A 20,795-nucleotide genomic window follows, 5' to 3' on the forward strand; every position below is an offset into this window, starting at 1 on the left:
ATCCTTATGACCTAACTACCTCTCAAAGGCCCTACCTCCACATACCATCAAATTGGGGGGTGGGGTGGGGGGTAGGGTTTCAACAAAGGAATTTGGAAGGACACAGGCATTCAGCCCATACATGGTAATACCTATTCTATCCAGGGATCTGTGGATTGCCATAGAAGTGGACCCTGAGATGAGGAGTCATGTGAAAGTAGTTTATTAGGAAATGTTCCCAGGAGAAACAGGTGGGGGAATGGGGATAGGCAAGAGAGTCATATCAAAGGCCCACAGGCATAACCCTTACTCAATCCTGTAGTAAAACCATTCTGATTAGGGCAAGGGTTAAAAATAGCACTCAGGGGATGTACATTCCTACGTCGTTAGGGCTCTTAAGACCAACAAGCTGGTCATATGTGGAAAATAAGAAGTAGCGCAGAGGATCATAGTGGTTGGGGGTGGAGAAACTCAATGGGAAGAAATCAGAGAGGGAGACAATCCATGAGAGACTCTTAACTATAGGAAACAAATTGACGGTTGCTGGAGGGGAGGTGGGTGGGAGAATGGGGTAACTGGGTGATGGGCATTAAGGAGGGCAAGTAATGTGATGAGCACTGGGTGTTACATGCAACTGATGAATTACTGAATTCTACATCTGAAACTAATGATGTACTATATGTTGGCTAATTGAACTTAAATAACAACAACAAAAAAGACCAACAGGCTGGGAAATCTGAGGCAGCCTTGTAACAAAGAGCTACAGGTACTGGTTGGTAGGCACGAAAGCCCCTTGATAGAAGGTCCTTGTACAGGAAATGATCCCACAGAATATGGGTGGCAAACAGCAAATTGCAAGAAACAAGAACTGACTCAAACTAACTTCAGTAAAAGGATATCTCAATTAAGATTGCATTTGCCTGCATGTATTAGAAGCCTGACTCAGTACCTAAGCAAAGGAGTTTATGTTTCTAATATAACAAAAAGTTTCGAGGTTGGCAGTCCAGGATTGGCGTAGCTGCTTCCTGACGTTATCAGTGGTGAGTGTTCCTACTCTGTCTTCTTGTCGCTTCATGATTGCCAGATGACTCTTCCATGTCCAGCCTCATGCTTGCATTCCTGGCAGGAAGAAGAGGAAGGGAAAGAAGAAATCTCCATGTGTATCAGTCCTAGTTCCCAGCAAACAGTTCCCAGAAATCCTTAGCGGACTCCTGATTATTTTTCACTGGCTCTGAGTTATATAATTACCTGTAGATGTAAGGAATTCTGGGAAGGTGATACATGGTTCCCCTGAAAAGAACAATTTTTCTTTCAGTAAAGAAGAGAGAGTGGGCAATGACTGGGCATCCAGCAGCGTCTATCCAATAGAGGATTTTTGTTTGTTTGTTGTGCTTGCAAAAACACAACGGACTATCTTAAGGGCATCTCAGGACAAGAAACAAGCACCACTTGAATGCCCCAGGGATGGTGCCAGAACTGGCCAATGAAGAGCTTGTGTTTTGTAAGTTAAGTTTGATTGGACGATGGAACACGCGCATGCGCGGAGGAGATACGTGAAGAAGCACGCGCCCACATTGACCCGTGGCATGGTGAGCCGTGGGCTGTGTGCGTGCCGCATAACCACGCAGTTAGGCTGGCTGCACACGCCACGGCTAGGACCTGGGCCGGGATTGGTGGTGGTGATGGCGATGGTGAGGGCAGTCACAGAAGAGAAGCAGTGGCGGCGGCGGCCACAGCCCGGGACAGAGGAGGGGCTCCATTGCCAGGATCCCTGGCTGGAGGCCGGTTTGCCAGTCTGCGCCTAGAGCCCATCTGTGGGGCATTGGCACAGATCCTAAATCTTTGGCCAGGAACTGTTGGAGCTCAGGTGGTAAAACTTTGTCAGCAAAATTATTACAAAATAAAAACGTACACATGGACATTGCAATAAAACCTATTAGGTAGGGGCACCTGGGTGGCTCAGTCCTTAAGCGTCTGCCTTGGGCTCAGGTCCTGATCCCGGGGTCCTGGGATGGAGCCCCGCATCAGGTTCCCTGCTCGGCCGGAAGCCTGCTTCTCCCTCTGCCACTCCCCCTGCTTGTGTTCCCTCTCTCACTCTCTCTCTCTATTAAATAAATGAATAAAATCTTAAAAAGAAGAAGAAGACACTAGACATCTGTGTGTGTGCATGTCTGTGTGCGTGCACACACGTGTGCACAGAAGAGAGGTTATGTGAGATATAGCAAGAAGGCAGCTGTGTGTCAGCCAGGAAGAGAGGTCTTACCAGAGCCCTGATGGTACCTTGATCTTGGACTTCTAGCCTCCAGAATGGTGAGAAAATAAATTTCTGTTGTTTAAGCCACCCACTCTGCAGTATTCTGTTAAGGCAGCCTGAGCTAATACACCCCTATAGATTTTATAAATAGTAAAATATTTTTAAAGGAAAAGTCTTCATATTCTAGTCCCTTTAATGGCACTTCTCCCTTGCTTCTGAACAAAGGGCTCCGCATTTTCATTTTGCACTGGGCCCTGAATTATATAGCTGGCTTTTCTCTGAGTTGAGGTCACACTCTGTGCCTCTCCTAGGGTTTCAAATGGTTCTTCTCTTGCCTCTCTCTCTAGCAGCTTTTCCTGGTTGCGTATAGCCTAACAAGGCCATTTTCATCCTGACTACATGACCTTTTGTCAAGTGTTCAACATCATCCCATTCATTCTGCCTCAGAGCCCTGACTTTCCATTTTTGGGAGAAAGAATGTAATCGGCTTAGCCCAGCCTATGGGTTTGTTGGTCCTGTATTGGATGTCCGTTTGCCCCAACTGGCTAGGGTCACACATGTGCACCTAGCTGGCCAGGCCTACATTGCAGGGGCTTAGGTGGCAGGTGATTTCCAAGGAGGTGCTGTGGGCTGGGCTTGTGTTCTCAATGGAGGCAATTAAAATGCTTACACGTAAGTTAACTTGGCCTCAATTCGAAGCTCAAGTTCTTTTTCCAAGGGTGTTCAGCATCTCTACTCCTAAATATAACCAACCACAGTTTAAAAAGGAAAAGCAGAAACCAGTGCTCAGTGCTGAGGAGTATTTCAGGGCTGTGTGGCTCAACTCTCCATGACAAAAAACACATTAAGAATAGGATTGGTGGGGGGGGGGAGGGGGGGCACCTGGGTGGCTCAGTCCTTAAGCTCTGCCTTAAGCTCATTATCCTGGGATCCAGCCCCGCCTCAGGCTCCCTGCTCAGCAAGAAAGCCTGCTTCTCCCTCTCCCACTCCCCCTGCTTGTGTTGTCTCTCTGTCAAATAAATAAATAAAATATTTTAAAAAATAGGATTGGGTTGAGATTTTCAACAGAATAATGCAGTGCCCACGCATTTTCAGTTGAGGATACTCTAAAATCATTTTAACATGGATTTTTTTTTTTTTTTTGCTATCTCATTTAACACTAAATTGCATTTGGAAGGGTCAAACAGCAAATATATAAGTAAAAGCAGCAACATAAATATTTTCCAGGGAGATAAATTTCAATAACAATTTTTGTAAGATTCATATTTATCATTAAAAAATATAGTAACATCAAGAGTTGCCATACATTTTCAGAAGCAAACTTGAAAGATTCCTGTTGAAATAAGAGGACAAATTAAAATCACTGATTACAGAAAAAAAAAAAATCATGCAGCAACACCTTAGTTACCTGGAATTCAGGCTTATTCACAACTTCTACAATCTGGAACACAGCAATGGAACAAGGTTCCCTGAGGAGCTGAAACAGCTCCACAAAATCAGTGCAATGAAGCTCATTTGCTTTAATTGTGGAAGAGGGACCCAGTCAGAGCCTATTCACCTTACTTGATACACTTTCTAAATAACTCTGATGATCTCGTTTGCCAGCCCACAGCAGATTAAAACCAACTTATTAGGGTAGAGGAAATAAGTGAATGAAAAGCAGGTATGCTGCCAAAATATACAAAGTGATTATTGACATCAGAGAAGAAATGAAAAGGAAAAACTGTAAAATCCCACTAGTTTGGAGACATTCAATGCACACATATTCCATCTACCATTCTCACATACATCATTTAATAAGCGCGGGCCGAAGGCCTGCTCTTAGCTTGTTGCTGTGCTAGGCGCCCAGGAGACAGAGATTGAAAACTCAGCCCCTGCCCTCAAGGGTTTATGATCTAGCAGAAGGTGGACAAATAAAAAGGCAGTTATGATATAGTCATGGAGAATGCTAGGTAAGACTGAAGCTGGGGGTGATGAGCCAGAATGCATTTAAAATATTCCAGGCGAGATGGAATGAAGTCCTAATTAAGACAGCGGCAATGGAAATGCAGAAATGAGTAAGACATGAGAGATCAAGAAGGTAGAATTTCCAGTTCGGGATGACTGATTGGATGTGAGGGGTGAGGAAGAAAGAAAAGTCAAGGATGTCTCTCCGATTTCTGGCTGGTGTGAAGAAACAGAGGCTCCCGTCTCTCCAGAGGGCATCATCTTATTGGGGCTGACATTTTAAAAAAGACTTGGGAATCACTGACAAAAGGTCAGAGAAGTGTGAAGTCCATTTAGTAGTGATTTCCTCTGTTGGGGAATAAAACAGCCCATTCTAAATGAATGGGAAGACGGAGAAGTCCTTGTAAGTTCCTTGAGGGCAGGGCACATGCTATTTCTGCTTGTGTCCCCAGTGCCCAAATATGGTGGATGTTGAAGAGTAATTTATTTGTTTGACTTATAAAACCAATTAAAATCACTTTGACCTTTTCTAATTAGCTTCCTTTAGGGAGTAAGATAAGTCTGAGGAAATTTATAGATGTCTTTTGTCCTTGAGCAGATAGCTCTTGGCTCCAGACATATTTCTCTTTGAGATAGAATTTTCCTTACGAGAATCAAAAGGTCTGTGTTGTCTTACTGGATTGGATCTTCTGAAAAGCCTGACAAGCAGCCTTCCCATCTCCTCAGGTTTCCGAGCTTTTATGAAAGTCATGGACGCTAGTTGGCTCCCTGACGCTGACGCTGTGGGGTATGGAGGGAGGAAGTCAGTGGCACCTCAGGGCACGGGGAATGCCCTGTGTACCCACAGGCATGTATGCTTCCAGGCCCAGGGATGGGTATGCAGTAGAAGCCTGTTATTCCCTAAATGAAAGGAGGCCTCATTCCACTGGCCTCAGAGAACAAAATGTCCCCTGGAACTCTCCTGACCCCTTAGAAGCTTCCTCAGGGGTTTCTATTCAGAAAAGAAGCTCATCTCTGAGGTCCAACTTTGTAAACAACGAAATCCCAAGATGCACTCAAACGAAAAGCTCAGAATTAGGTCAGGTTTGGATGAAGGGAAGAAACAGTCCAGATGCATTATGGAGCTTCTCTGGAAAAGAACCGTTTTCATGATTTTAATCACTGACATCTACTGGAGCAATGTTATTTTTTTCATTTGAATGTTTAATTTTGAAAGCTGAGCTTGAGAAATAGAAGCATTTTTACCCTTTATCAAATAGCTGTGAGTCATGGTCGATATGTCTGAAAAAATCAGCTATAAAATCTCAGTTGGCTTTGAAGCAGGAACAAAAGCAAAATAAAACAAGAACCAAATTGCAAAAGGAAAACCAGCTTCCAAAAACACTCCCAAGAATGCTCATCCTTGCATACAGAATATAGCATTGTATCAGATTGCCAAATTTGTGAATTTAAATAGCAGATTTTGTCATTATAAAATCTCTGGCTGGATGAGCATCCTGTTGCAAGGGTACTTGTATTTAAACTAAAACTACACTGGGCCGTTGGTGTTCTTGGTCATTTTAGGTCTCTTGGTTGTAGAAGGCATATTTTTATTTTTTATTTTTGTTTTTTATTTATATATATTTTTTCCGAGGTAGAAAGTATCTTTTTAAATTATTTTTTAAATTTAAATTCAATTAACCAACATATGGTACATCATTAGTTTCAGATGTAGAGTTCAATGATTCATCAGTTGCAGATAACACCCAGTGCTCATCACATCATGTGCCCTCCTTGATGCCCATCACCCAATTACCCCATCCCTCCACCCACATCCCCTCAATAACGCTCAGTTTGTTTCCTGTAGTTAAGAGTCTCTCATGGTTTTTCTCCCTCTCTGATTACAATGGAATATTAGCCACCAGAAAGGATGAATACTTGTCATTTACATCGATGTGGATGGAACTGGAAGGTATTATGCTGAGCAAAATAAGTCAAACAGAGGAAGTAATCAGAGAAGGCATGTTTTTAAAAAATTTCTTCTGAATCCTAAAGCAGCCATGATTTTCGGCAAACCTGAAAGTTGTTCAGTAAGCGTTATTGGCTAGTTGCCTGGAGAGCCCACTCCGAGGTGAGGCTTTCCCACTGCAACTCCATCTTTGTGGGGAGATCATTCTGAACACATTTAGCTGGGGGGGGGGGCAGCCTAGCTCCTGGGGGCAGAGGGACCCTGTGGAGGGTTGGGACGCTTATCACCTTTCCCTGGACTCGCTGCCCCCAACCAGGAGCCAGGCCACTGTGCGAAGTCGTGGTCAACCCAAAGCCAACCCTGGGAGCACGGGTCATCTGGAAATAGGCAGGCGAAGGAGATCTGTGGGGGGCAGCAGGATATGGGTGGCAGCCCTGGGCACAGTGACGAGCCTTATTGCATTTCTGAATGCAAAGTGAGGGGTCACTGATAATGCACTCTCCTGTTAGGAACAATCCTTGCCCTTAGTGGAGGGGGGTGAAGACATGACAGACTTTCCTCGGGGAGGCCTGTGGGATCAGAACAAGCCATTTTTGGATATAAATGTCAGTGGCTTCGCCTGCAGCAGTTCACAGAAGACATAATTGCTGCATGCTGCCTCCCTCCCCGCTCTTTCCGCACGGAGCCGCCCACCTTCCCAGCCGCCGATCACAGACTTGAGCCGAGGGAGAGGAAGCGGGGGTTGTACCTGCTGGTTCTTTCCCACTCTCTCAGCAGGCGTCTCTGACTTTCTGGAGCTCTGACCAGGAGAGCAGAGTGGAACTGAAGCAGGCCGAGGGGAGACCATCTGCCACGGCTGTGAAGACTGCTCAGGCAGGTCTGGAGTTGAGGGCGGCCTATCAGCTAAAGCCAGGAGCCTTCCCTGTCAAGGACACACTGAGTTTATGCGTTCTGGGATAAATTCTGGGCTTCTTGGAAATGTGGCTGGGGAAAGGGAACACGCCTCAAAATTTAATCCTGAGGCACTGCCTTCTATACTTTCTTTGGAAATACAGACCCAATACGGAGCTATTTATGTTTACCAACTACCCCCATCAGATTATGTGGGGTCTTTGCTATAAATCCTTATAAACTTGGAAACTTTAATAATTCTTGTCTATCATATCTCCTACCTAGCCTCAGATGTATTTAAAAGGCAGACTTGTTGAAGGTTAGGATACTTGCTTATACAATTGTAATTCTTATTGCAGATTCTCTACAAACCAAACATGGTTTTTGTAAGGAAGCATCGTTCTATACCTAGCAGGATTAAAATATTCAGAAAATTCATCCCACTTACAATTAGAGTTTACTTTGGGTCTTTTAAACATTTAAAATATAAAGGTTCACAAGGTTGTATACTGGTGTTTTTGTGTGTGTGTGACTGAGTTGAAGAGCTATCATAATTCTATAGTCATAGACTCTACTATTTCCTAATTTCAGGCTGATAGACATCTCAGGGGACTATTCATCTTCAGCAATATTCACCTGGTTTTACTCCCTTATTTCAAATACAAATATATTTTTGAATGTTCCTGTCCGAGCTTATATACTGTGCTTGTCCTTATAACATTATTGGAAAGATATCATTCATTTAATTCTCACCATTCCATACTAATTACTTTTTCTACAAGACTTTGTCTTTAAAAATTCAATAGCCTCCAGGCCTCTCTGTTCCTGAGGATGGTGCTGATAACAGAGAGAGCAAATGTGCTCATAATAAAATTTCCACACTTTTCTTTTTAAAATGTCAGAAGCAATACATGTCCATGATGAAAATGAGAAAACATGTAAGGAGAAAGAAAACCTATGCATTTTTATGTATTTATAAAGATATATTTATGAGAATGTACATGTATCTTTGTAAAAATGTGATACATTTCATCACTTTAATATTTTCCTGTTTACTATAACATGAACATGTTTCTTTATTCTAATGGCTGCCTGATTTTGCCTTGTATGGATATAATAAAATTAATGTAATTAATCTTTTATTGTTGGAGATTCAAATTATTTAAAATCATTTTCTGTGGTAAATGAATATCTTATATTCTTGTGCATTTGCTCAAATATTTTTGTAAGATAAATTTTCTGTACCCCAATTTTCTTTTTGACCATAGCCCTACTCATGGCCTTAACTTGCCCCCCTTCAATGGGACCTGATTTTGCCAACACAGAAGATAGTATTACCTCTACTGGATTCTTCCTATTAGTTCCTTGACCTTAAGTCTTCATTTTAGTTGCTTATCTCCAGAAATTTCTCATTTGGGGTTTTTTATTTCTTTGCCAGAGATTATATGGAGCTTGGTCAAAGTTATATTTAAAATTTCTCTGTTCCCTCCTATCTCTCAACATTGTTCCTCTGCGCTCTCTTTAAATGCCCGCATTTCCCAAGATTCTGTCCTTGGCTTCCCTTTGTAGTCCATACACCCCCTCAACCAATTCTCCATCTGATTCTGATTTATGAGAATGGTTAATTTTTGAGTTCTATTCTTTCCCCCAATTCTTCATCATATACTCCCAACCACCACCTTGGCATCTCCACGTGTGCAGGTGTCTCTAAGTTAGTATTCCCCAGACTACATTCATGTTTTACTCCAAACTCCCAGCAAAACAAAAACAAGCACGAAAATAAAAAATAAAAGCAACACCTCCCCCAAACCCAAACAACTCCCTTTCTCCTTCCTTGCTCTCTCTTTTAAAGTAAAGGTGCCCCTTATTCACCATCACACAGTCGTCCAGATTCAATCAATTGACATTTATTGATGGCATCAAATCATATCAGTCTCCCGCTTAAAACTCTCTAGTGGCTTCCCACTGACATTAAAGTGTAGCCCAAATACCTTACAGCCACCATGAGGCCTGGTCTTTCCTGTCCCCACCCTCATCTCCTTCCAGGCTCCTCCTGGTTCACTATGCCTTGGCTGCCTTCTTTCTGACCTTCCCTTCAAGTGCAAGTGCATGTACATCTCAGAGACTTAACCCTTGCCTCAGCCAAGAACTCCTTTCTGGACTGTGCCATTGGTGTTCTAACTAAAAGCTCATTGCCAAACCCAAGATCACCTATTCTACTATATGTTTTCTTCTGGAAATTTTATAGTTTTGCACTTTAAATTTAGGTCTATGATGCATTTTAAGTTAATTTTTATGAAGGTCTTTGTCTAGAATCTTTTTTTTTGCATATAAATATCCAATTGTTCCAACACCATTTGTTGAATATATTATTCTTTCTCCATCCTTTCTCCATTAATGGCCTTCATGTCTTGATCAAAGATCAGTTAATATATTTGAATGGGTCTATTTCTGGGCACTAATTCATATCATTTTTAAGATTCATACATTCCATCAGCAAATATTTATTAACTACTATACACACACACACAAACACAGACACACGCAGACACACACATACTGGTTTAGGTGCTTGGAGCATATCAGTTAAAAAAAAAAAAATCCCTGCCTTCAAAAAAAGAAATCCCTGCCTTCGTGGAGTTTATATTCTAGAAGTCAAGTAATATATAACATATATGAGAATGTTTTTAGAGTTCTTCACATTTCTTTCCCAACTAAGTATAGCATGCACTTAAATTCCTGTGTCTTGGTATCATATGATCTCATTGATCTGAGGAATTTGAGAAACAAGACAGAGGACCATAGGGGAAGGGAGGAAAAAATGAAATAAGATGAAACCAGAGAGGGAGACAAACCATAAGACTCTTAATCTCAGGAGACAAACTGAGGGTTGCTGGAGGGGAGGGCGGTGGGAGGGATGGGGCAGCTGGGTGATGGACACTGGGGAGGGTATGTGCTATGGTGAGTGCTGTCAATTGTGTAAGACTGTTGAATCACAGACCTGTACTTCTGAAACAAATAATACATTATATGTTAAAAAAAAAGAAGATAGTAGGAGGGGAAAAATGAAGGGGGGAGGGAAATCGGAGGGGCAGATAAACCATGAAAGACTATGGACTCTGAGAAACAAACTGAGGGTTCTAGAGGGGAGGGGGGTGGGGGGATGGGTTAGCCTGGTGATGGGTATTAAAGAGGGCATGTACTGAATGGAGCACTGGGTGTTATTCGCAAACAATGAATCATGGAACACTACATCAAAAACTAATGATATAATGTATGGTGACTAACATAACGTAATAAAATACAATTAAAAAAAAATTCCTGTGTCTTTGCTCATGTTTTTCAAAGCATTTGTTCATCACAAGTTTGAGCTGAGTGCTGCTCACTTTGCAAAGTGCTGGGAATTTGAAGATGATCCCTTCCCTGCCACCTTTTATTCTGTGTTCACTTTTTCTATTCGTTGGAAAAGCACAATACTGTGCGAAGGTTAGAGGCACCAACCCCTGCACAGTCGAAAATCCAAGTATAACTTTTGACCTCCCCCAACACTTAACTGCGAATAGCCTACTCTTTTTTTTTTTTTTTAAAGATTTTATTTATTTATTTGAGAGAAAGAGAGACAGAGAGCATGAGAGGGAAGAGGGTCAGAGGGAGAAGCAGACTCCCTGCTGAGCAGGGAGCCCGATGCGGGACTCGATCCCGGGACTCCAGGATCATGACCTGAGCCGAAGACAGTCGCTCAACCAACTGAGCCACCCAGGCGCCCGCGAATAGCCTACTCTTGACCAGAGGCCTTGCCAATAACATAAACAGTTGATGAACACATATTTTGTCCATTATATGTATTGTATGCTGTATTCTTAGAAGAAAGGAAGCTAGAGGAAAGAAAATGTTATTAATATCATAAGGAAAATACTTTTACACGACTGTACTATGTTTTTTGAAAAAATGTGCATATAAGTGGACCCATACAGTTCAAGCCTGTGTTGTTCAAGGATCGACTGTAATATAACTTTTGGATTGAGGCATATATGGGATCTTGAGTGCAGTAAGAAATGAGACACAGGTTATGTTATACTTCACAGCTCATGCTGATACTCCAGCACATAAACTCCATTCCAATGTTAATGGCCTTGGGGTTTTCTGGGTAACTTGGAGGAGAACAGATAATATTTATTCAGATTGAAGGATGATATTTTTTTAAGATTTTATTTTTTTTTAAGATTTTATTTATTTGAGGGAGAGCGTGAGAGAGAGAGCATGAACGGGGGGAGGGGCAGAGAGAGAGGGAGAAGTAGACTCCCTGCTGAGCAGGGGCTCAGACCAGGACTCTATCCTGGGATCCCAGGATCATGACCTGAGCCAAAGGCAGACGCTTAACCGACTGAGTCACCCAGGCGCCCTAGACAATGTCTCCAAAATGTGAATTGCTCTTTCTCTATCACTTATTTGTATTTCACACATGTATATTTGTCCTAGTAATATCCGGTCCTGGTCCAGGAGTCAGAAAGAGACTTACAGAAACAAGTTGTCTTCTGAGGCTTGTGTGCAATATTCTTTCTTTTGACAACCAAAAACTTAAGAAAAAAAAATAATAAAAGAGACTTGCTAAGTAGGATAGCAGTGAAAATGGAAAATAAAGAAAACGATGACATTTCTAGGCTCAATCTAATTTGGGGGAAGGGTGAGGGCTCAGAACCGTCTGTCTAGCTGAGAATTTCTAACCTCCTTTTATCACATTGAAGCAAAGGCTTGGCTCCCCTTAGCTACACAGAAAGGGTAGATGTATGGCGGTTTTTGAAAAACAGAATGAGGTACTAGCTAGTGAACTACCTGGAAGAAAAAGGAGGAAAAAGGGGGGCAAATAAAGACGATTCCAAATATTGTTTTTTTGTAGAAGACATTTGGAGGTGGAAGAGACCTTAGAGGCCATCTATTCCAATCCCTCAGCCCCATGGAGGAATTCCTTCTGCAGAAGCCTCAGCAGAAACCAGCTTGTGTGGGGCGCCTGGGTGGCTCAGTTGGTTAAGCGACTGCCTTCGGCTCATGTCATGATCCTGGTGTCCCGGGATCGAGTCCCGCATCGGGCTCCCTGCTCGGCAGGGGGTCTGCTTCTCCCTCTGACCCTCCCCCCTCTCATGTGCTCTCTCTCTCTCATTCTCTCTCAAATAAATAAAATCTTTAAAAAAAAAAAAAAAGAAACCAGCTTGTGTTTGAATACTTCTTGATATAGGGAAATAAGTGCTTCATATGGTCAAGAATTAAGAGCTGCCCATTAATTATAGAAAGCACTGAGCCGAGCTCTGCCTTCTAGCAAATCCCAGATAGGTGTTTTAATTCCATTCTCTGAAGCAACAAATACCTGTCTAATGTCCTCATTCATAGGAAGTCCTCTGCATATGGTAGCTCTCTGGGCTTCACTGAGGCCTGGATTCTACCCACACTTCCCCTTATGTCCTGCCTACCAGGCCCTCTTTGAGGTGTTTTCTGTTGGTTAAAGCCTTTGTTAAAACATGATGCTCAGAATGAACAAACGTTCCAGATTTTTGAGGGTTCAAATGAGGTAGGTTGCTACGAAGAAAGATCAACAAATGTTTTTATTGTACTTCTGTTTGTAATTTTTTGGGGAGTAGAGTTAAATGTTTAAAGTTCATCATTATGCCTGAATTAAAGGTGTTTCCACTTGAAAGTGTTGTTTAAATCTGTAATTTCCTAAATCTTTCATTTTCAGAACTGGTTGGCAGCAAGCTGGCAGGAAATATGGGACTTAGGAAAAGCAAACACATTCTATTTGCTAATGATCACTAAGCATTTGTAACCAAGGTAAGCTTATTACAGAAAGAACAGTTAGCTCAAGGGTAAAGGCAGAGCATTTAGAAATCCTAAACTTCTTCCTTGCATGCTAAAGTCAGTTAGCAGAGATCAATTATTAGCTGCTACATAAGGAAAGGATTTGTTTACACTATGTAATTTTTGTCATTGGGACTGCCTGCCTGCGAGCTTATTACTTATTAATTCATGATTCCCCCACGAGTAGGAGAAGGTGCTAGCATTTCTAAAGTTTGTGTGAATCCCATGTCTTCCTCACTTCCTGCCAGGTCTCCTCACTTCCTGCCAGGTCTCAAGTATTCATCTTTGAATAATGGCGGTTCTCAGCAAAGCCAAGGTTTGCAGCACATGCCCCTCACCGTGCAAACCCAATTAAACAATTTGTCAATGGCTCTTTCCAGTTTTGGATTTTGGACATAATCAAAGTATTGGAAACTAAGAAGCTTTGTAAACAGAAAATGACTGTAAGTGTACCTGTTTCTGACTTCCAAGGGATAATGTCTAACAGCTCTCTGATTCCAAATGCCTTGACCAATGGTATGAAGCTGATACTGATTATGGAACCCATGGGAATGACATAAAATTCGGGGGCTCTGGGGCTCAGTTATTGGTTTTTTTTTTAACTAAATAAACATATTTAGGACTTGTATAATATACATCCTCATTTTAAAGAAGAATAATCAAAAGGGAATACCCAGTTTCTCCCATGTTTAAAGAGCCCGTTGAACCAAAGCCCCTGGGAGCCCCATGTGCTTCCATATCCTCTAGTCCTCGGGGAACCACGATCCTGAACCTTCATGTTAATCATTTCCTTGCCTTTCTTTTTCTTTTTTTCTTTTTCTTTTCCTTTTCCTTTTCCTTTTCTTTCCTTCCCTTTCTTCTTCTTCTTTTTTTTTTTTTTAAAGTAAGCTCTTTGCTCAACCTGGGGCAACCCTGAGATCAAGAGTCCCATGCTCTACCAACTGAGTCAGCCAGGTTCCCCTTCCTTGCTTTTCAAATTGTTATAGTTTTTACCACATATTTTGAATAGTGTTTAATTTTGTAAGTTTTGGATCTTTATGTAAATGGGATTATCCTCTATATTCTTCAAGGAACCACTCTTTTTGCTCAACATGTTTATGAGATTCATTCATGTTTCACATATAGGCGTACTTTATTCATTTTCACAGCCTTCTCCTGCTGATAGATATTAGTGCTTTTCAAGGTTTCTTTTTTTCAATGAATAATGTTTCTGTGAAAATTCTTATATATGCCTCCTGGTGCTTTTTCCATTGTTGACATTTATCAGATCTCATTTTCTGCCAGGTACTCCTCTAATCACTTTAAATGTATTGATTCATTTAAACCTCCCACAGCCCTATGAGGTAGATATAATTATTATCCCCCTTTCACAGATGAGGGAATTTGGTTCAAAGAGGTTAAGTAAATTGCCTAGGAGACAAGCCTAAGAAGAGACAGAGCTGGACTTTGAACCAAACTTCTTAGCTTCAGTTTGTACTTTTAGTCAGTACACCATACTGATTCCTCTGCTAATCAATCACTCAGTCAATTTGAAAAGTTCTAGGGCCTTTTTCTAATTTGTCTGTATATACCTTTGTTAGTCAAATTGTTAGTAAGTTAGTCAATTGTTAGTTAATTTTGTTAATAAATTCTTTTAGAAGCACAAAGCCAATAAATCTAATAAAGATTCAATATCCCATGCCTCCTTTTTGGGGATTAGGATAAAAATTCCCATGATTTCTCCCCCCCCTTACATCAGATATTCTGAAATATCTGCATTTTGAATCAATTTCAGAATGGGGAGGAATGCAATTCAAGAGAAGAGAGACTATTATGTAAACTATCTTAACTATATGAACCTTTTAAGAACAGTGGCTAATTCGTACGTCCCATGGATGTCAGTTCCAGGGACAGACAAATGGTGGATAGTATTTATCCCCATTAGTGTTCATTGTCTCAGTGGCTTGTATATGAAAACATAAACATGAGTCATATGTCCATTTTTCTGAGTTGGTGGGAAACCTCCAAGTACCACCTAATCCAGAGAATGAGAGATTGAGAAATCAAAAGAAATCTGTTGAGGAGGTAAGGGAGAAAATACCTCATCTGCTTACAAATTTAGCAAAGCACCAGAGACAAGTTTTAGGTAAAAACATGGACAGGCAGCCATTCCTGAGAACAGAAGGAGCTTCCCTCTATCTGCATAACACACCAGCTTTCACCTCTTTCTGAAGAGAGCCTTGGATGTAGCAATAGGAACATTAACCTGGCATCTTTACTGGCATTCAGAAATGAACACCAACTGGAAAATCTGTTAAAGACTCAAACTAACAAAGTAAGAAAGAAATCTTGCAGCTATTGCAGGTAAAGGAGCCTGGAGGAATATCAGTGATAAACATGAATGTTTATCCAGGATTTATAGTGAAAGCCAAGGTTGCCTTCCAGCACCTGTCACTGAAGATCCCAAAGACTGTAGGAGGGGAGTAGTAGGAACTAAACACAGGGGAGGCCAATACCTCAAAGGACAGATAAATGACCACCTAACAATCAGCCGGCCGCTCCGCAGAGGTAGTGATTTCAGAAAATAACATTTTGGAGAGGTTCAGCTATCTGTAAAGGACTCACAGCTCTTTGCTCTTAATAACTCCAACTTTTGGTGGCTGTTTGACTAAAAACATTTTAAATCATTAGATTTAGAAAAAAATAATTCATAATCTGCCATTTCAATAGTTCTAGTGTAAGACTGAGACTTCATAAAGTTAATCTAAGTATAGTTAAAATAAGATAGTTTGTTGTATTTTTTGAGTGAAAAGAGCAAGTGATAAAAGAGTTCAGTATGATTCCTCTTTTTGGGAAAAATATACACATATATACATTGAAAGTGTCTGGAAAATTCTACACCAAGGTAATCAAGCTAGGCACTACTGATACTTTGGAGAGGAGAACTCCTTCTTGTGAGGGGCTGCCCTGTGCTGGTATGTCTAATAGTATTCCCAGCCCCTCCCTCCAGGCCCCACACGAGCAGCACCTTTCCTCTGAGTCATGACCATCAAAAATGTCTCCAGCCGTTGCCAAATGTCCACTGGGGCTAAAAATCACTCCCAGATGAGAAGCGTTTCTCTACCTAATAGGTTTACAGTGGTTAAAACTGGGAGGGGGTTTGACAGGTAATTTTTATCCCCCTTCCCTTCACTTCTAGTTACTCTACAATGAGTATGTCTACGTTTATCTCCTGTAGTGAAAAATAAGAACCATTAAAATACCTACAACCATAGCACTCTCTGGTAAACAAACAATAGGCACGTGCTTTTGCACAGTCTTTGCAAAAAAAAAAAACCCCAAAAAACAAAAAAACAAAACTGTAGATAGAAGATTTATAGAAGATACCATGAAGGGAACCACAAAGAAAATAGAGAAAACCAGTTCTTCCAAAATAGGTTAGCAAAAATTCCCCTCAAGATGTGAGGGTGGTAATGTGTGGGCCAGAAAGCATGTGATTTATGATCCAGGTGCACTGATCGGTGCTGATGCAGCCCACTATTTAATGTTCTCATTACATTTACCATGCTGGGTAGATTTGTGCTCTGGGCTGTACTGGGAGTTAGCTGAGCCTGGGGGCACCAGATCTTTCCCATGTTGCAGGCTGAGGGGTCCGTGTCCCTTTCCACATCCCTCCTTCCCATGTACATGGGCTTCACTCACTCTGTAGTGGGTGTATTTTAATTCCCCCAACGTAGAATTCATAGGTTCCGGAAATAGGGCCATGAATTGATGTTTTCATGAGGAGAACCTACGTAATGTGGAAGATGTAGAAGCAACAAAATTTTTGAAATGCTCGATACTCCTGACATGCTTAGAATGATGTAAAAGCAACTCAGAATTAGATTCCCTTTTACAAAACCACTGACGATTTCAATCTGAAGGCATAAAGTAGGAAGCAAAGTACGATGGCACTTTCGGGTAAGAAAAGCCAGGTGAGGCACACTCGGGCTTTGAGTTGAAATAGTCGTGTCCAAATGGCTTGTCTTTCTGGCACTAAGCACATGCGCTGGCAGTTAATAACAATAAACACATGGCGCTCACTACGGGCCAGGCACTGTTCTAAGCGCCTTCTGTATTCCCACTCTGTTCATGTCAAAACAGCCCTAAGTGAGTTGTCATCTCTATTTCATAGATGAGGACACTAAGACACAGCAGGTGCTCAAGTAAATATTTTGTGACTGAAACAAATAAACCAAACTATCACCAGTCACTTTGTTTTCTCTCTGCTCTTAATAACGACTTGCTCTTTCCCACTCTTCAATGTCTTTTACAGTTAGTATTATAAATTTGTTCTTCAAAACCAGCAGAATCATGTCTACCAAGATTGAGAGGAACAGACACTCTGGTTAATATAATTATAGTCTAAATTAAATCATTAGATCAGAAATGGTTTGGACTTGTGGACAATCTCTGCAGACCATGACTCCAGAATCCATCTGTCCTACCAGGATTCTCTGCTTGTGCCAAAATATAAATGAAGAAATATGGATGTTATCTTTTTCCTGCAAGAGCATGGATGGATCATGAGTTCATGACTAAAACAAATATGTATTAAGGTCAAATAATACGATATTGCTGCTTCTGCAGGTCAAAAACTGTCAAGTATCAGTAATTTTATATGGGCCAACTTTATCGATTCTGTCATATATTAATGCAGTCACTACAAAGTTGAACTTTCTAGGTGAATGGTGAAGGAGATGGGACTAGTTCCTGGAAATTAACTAGGATGGTATTGTTTATGGTACACTTCAGTTCCCACAGTAAATTGTGGCGAATTTTAATACATTCTCCCTTATATATTCTGTTCATTTAACTTTTTCTTTTCTATATTCTTGTTTGTATATTGTTTGCATATTTTGTGTATTTGTATATTTTGTATATCCTTGTTTGTATATCCTTGAGTGTATATTTTGTATATCCTTGTTTGTATATCGTTGTTTGTTTATTGACTTTAAGATTCTGTAGGTAGGGGATATTCATCATACACACTCCAAGGGGTCTTTGAAGTATTGCTCATTCAAATAGAATGTTTGATATTACAAATATAGTGACATAGTGCTTCACCTGCTAAACACATTCCAGTTTACAGACAATGTAAATATCTTTTTAAAGATATATTTCCAGAGGTACCTGGGTGGCTCAGTCGGTTAAGCGTCTGCCTTCAGCTCAGGTCATGATCCCAGGGTCCTGGGATCGAGTCCCGCATGGGGCTCCTGCTCGGCGGGGAGTCTGATTCTCCCTCTCCCTCTGCTGCTCGCTGTGCTTGTGCTCTCTTGCACTGACTCTCTCTCTCTCTCTCAAATAATTAAATAAAATCTTAAAAAAAAAATAAAGACACATTTCCAGAGATAAATGTACAATGTAGCATAAAAGATGGCATTTTCTTTCAGGTTAGTTCCCTACTAAAAGTGCCTACTAAGTTATTGAGAGGACATTTTCTGACTACAAAATAATAATAACATTTATGTTAACACTCCAGAAGTTCTCATAATTCCCATATTAATATGGCCACTTTAAGTAGCCAAAAATGTGTAATATCAAGATCTGTGCCTGATTTATTCATTCTGAACTTGGATTATTGTGTTTGAATAGTGGGTTGGGTTTAAATGTCACCAACTTAACACTAATTTGGTGGTATTTGTATGTTTTAAGTATCTCATCGCTCTGACAATCAACCAAATTCTAAACAAAGGAGTATTTATAAAATGAATGGTCTTCATGAAATATTTTTTTACAGTGCTATACACTTGGTAAGTGCCCAGAAAATAAATGCAGAAGTAGGTTTGTTTGAAAATAATCAACCAAGAGGTCATATACGCTCACCTGAGTAAATTCTTCATCCAATTTGGCAAACCTTTTTGAATGCCTACAAAACAGTGGGTCAGCCTCTGCATTCCAGGTGCCCATCATCATCGTGAGAGACACACATGCATAAACCAACCCCCCATATAAGGCAGAATGAAACAAGTAGTGTTATGAGAATAGAGAAGAAATAAGTAATTCTCATGGACACAGAAAATCTGAGTAAACTTTTTTCATCCCACGTCCTTTATTTTTTGGTCACTCCTATGTTTGAACTCATGTGCCTTTTAACAGTAGGGGTATGGCAAAGGGAAGTTCAGGGGTTAGTCCTCCATTTGCACATATAATCCCCATTCCTCCATGAATTTCATGAGATAGGCTTCGTTTCCTTCCGATGGCTCATCTGGAACCTGCTCTTCATAGAGTTTAGACAAGAGGCCTTCCTCCGTGAGCTCCTTGTACTCAGGCTGCCCACATCCCTCTGAGTCATGTTCAAAGCTAGGGAATGACGGTATGCACAGCCTGCCGGTCCGAGGGTCCCAATCCACCAGTGTGGTCGATGACTCTTCATCTGGTTCCTCTGCCGTGTCCACGTGCTCCTGCAGCAGCTGGTCCAAGTCTCGCAGCTGAGGGGCATAGGAATGCAGTGGTGTTTGGGAGCCCAGGTCTGCCAAAGCTGCCTGTTGCTTAAAGAACTGTCCTTGGAGGGACGCCTGCTCCTGCAGATTGAGCTCTTGATCTCCAGGCCCCACACAGACGTCAGCAGTTCTTACAGCATATTCGTATTCAACGACAGCTTTATCTGTGGGCATTGTTCTGCCCCTTGACTCTTGCTGGGTTAGGGACATACCCTTGGTGCTTTCCTCAGAGTCACAGAAAATGTCCATCAAATGTAAAGCATACCCTAAGTGTTTCACCTCCATTTCCTCCTGATGTGGCTCCTGGTCCTTGAGGGGCTCATTCAGGTCCCATACATGGTTGCTTTTTTCCCCTACACTTACATCCTTATGAGAAGTGTTAGAATCCTCCAAAATATTAAGGGTGATGAAATTAAGCACAATTTTTTCAGCAGGTACAAAGAATCTTTTGTCAAATTCATTTCCATAAATCAAAATCTATAAAGAGAGAAGAGAATGGTTTTCACCTTTTCACTTGAGAGAGACAAGAAAAACAGCTGTTAAGTAGAACTTATACTGTCATCACCTAGTTCTAAAGACCTATTCTTACCAACTCATGGAAGTGACAGTTATTCTTGGAATAAACAGAAAATCTCATTCACATGGAGGCAAGAGACCCAAGACACACACACACACACACACAAAGGCTTATGGAAGGGAATAGTGGTCCCTGAGGGGTGTGTATCCCGTCCAAGGATCAGGGTAGACTACCCCCTCCCTGGCCCATGGAATGCAGGGCAGTTTTTTAATTTCTTGAGCCTCAGTTTTTAATTGTGTAAAATTAGAATTTCTGCCACGTGAGAAGTGGCGAGGGCTGAGTGAGACAGTTTGGAAATTGCTTTGTTAATTATTGTTGACTACGTATTTGTCAACTAGCAGTGGTTACCTGGGTTCCCAGGCCTGGTTAGGACATGCTCTGGACGTGAAATGTGGATGGGCGTGAAAACTGGATGTAAAGAAGGGAAGAGGCACAGGAGTAGGGATGGTTTCACTTACTTCCCCATATACCTTTCTAATCCCACTATAATGAGGCCAAAAAGGGAAATCCATCTGCCTGTTTGTGGCTGGTAGAGAAACTCTAAATTATGTCAGGAAAACTGGTTTGAGATTAAAATGGTGCTGGGGATATGTGGAAGGTGTCTGTTGAGATGCAGTCATGACTTATGTTTGAATCCTCATTGTCCACCCCGTGATGTGATTTCATTTAATATTTACAAAATAGGCTTCATTCTTCAGCCTCATTCTTTTATAATATTTTGGTTTCAGAAAGTCTCATGTGCTCAATTCTCCCCTCAATGTTTCTTCCAGGAACGTCTCCCTGTGCCAGTAGGAAGTTCCCTCTAAAGTCTAAAAGGAGCGCTCCTGGGTGGCTCACTTGGTTAAGCATCTGCCTTTGGCTCAGGTCATGATCCCAGGGTTCTGGGAT

General features: G+C 41.3%; 1 protein-coding gene across 3 annotated transcripts in view; it reads right to left on the reverse strand.

Annotated features, from left to right (window-relative positions):
• Positions 1-18,909: 18,909 nt before the first annotated feature.
• IL20RA (interleukin 20 receptor subunit alpha) overlaps positions 18,910-20,795 on the reverse strand; it is a 32,331-nt gene continuing 30,445 nt past the window's right edge. For all 3 annotated transcript variants that reach the window (XM_064598144.1, XM_045866105.3, XM_064598145.1), the window contains one exon: positions 18,910-19,807. In XM_064598144.1, coding sequence (XP_064454214.1) covers positions 19,016-19,807 — 792 coding nt within the window. In that variant the 3' untranslated portion in view covers positions 18,910-19,015. The remainder of the gene's footprint in view (positions 19,808-20,795) is intronic.

Source organism: Mirounga angustirostris, unplaced genomic scaffold (genome assembly GCF_029215605.1).
Source record: "Mirounga angustirostris isolate CCGP_5_RB_7025 unplaced genomic scaffold, mMirAng1.0.hap1 SCAF_8, whole genome shotgun sequence".
Lineage (NCBI taxonomy): Eukaryota > Metazoa > Chordata > Mammalia > Carnivora > Phocidae > Mirounga > Mirounga angustirostris.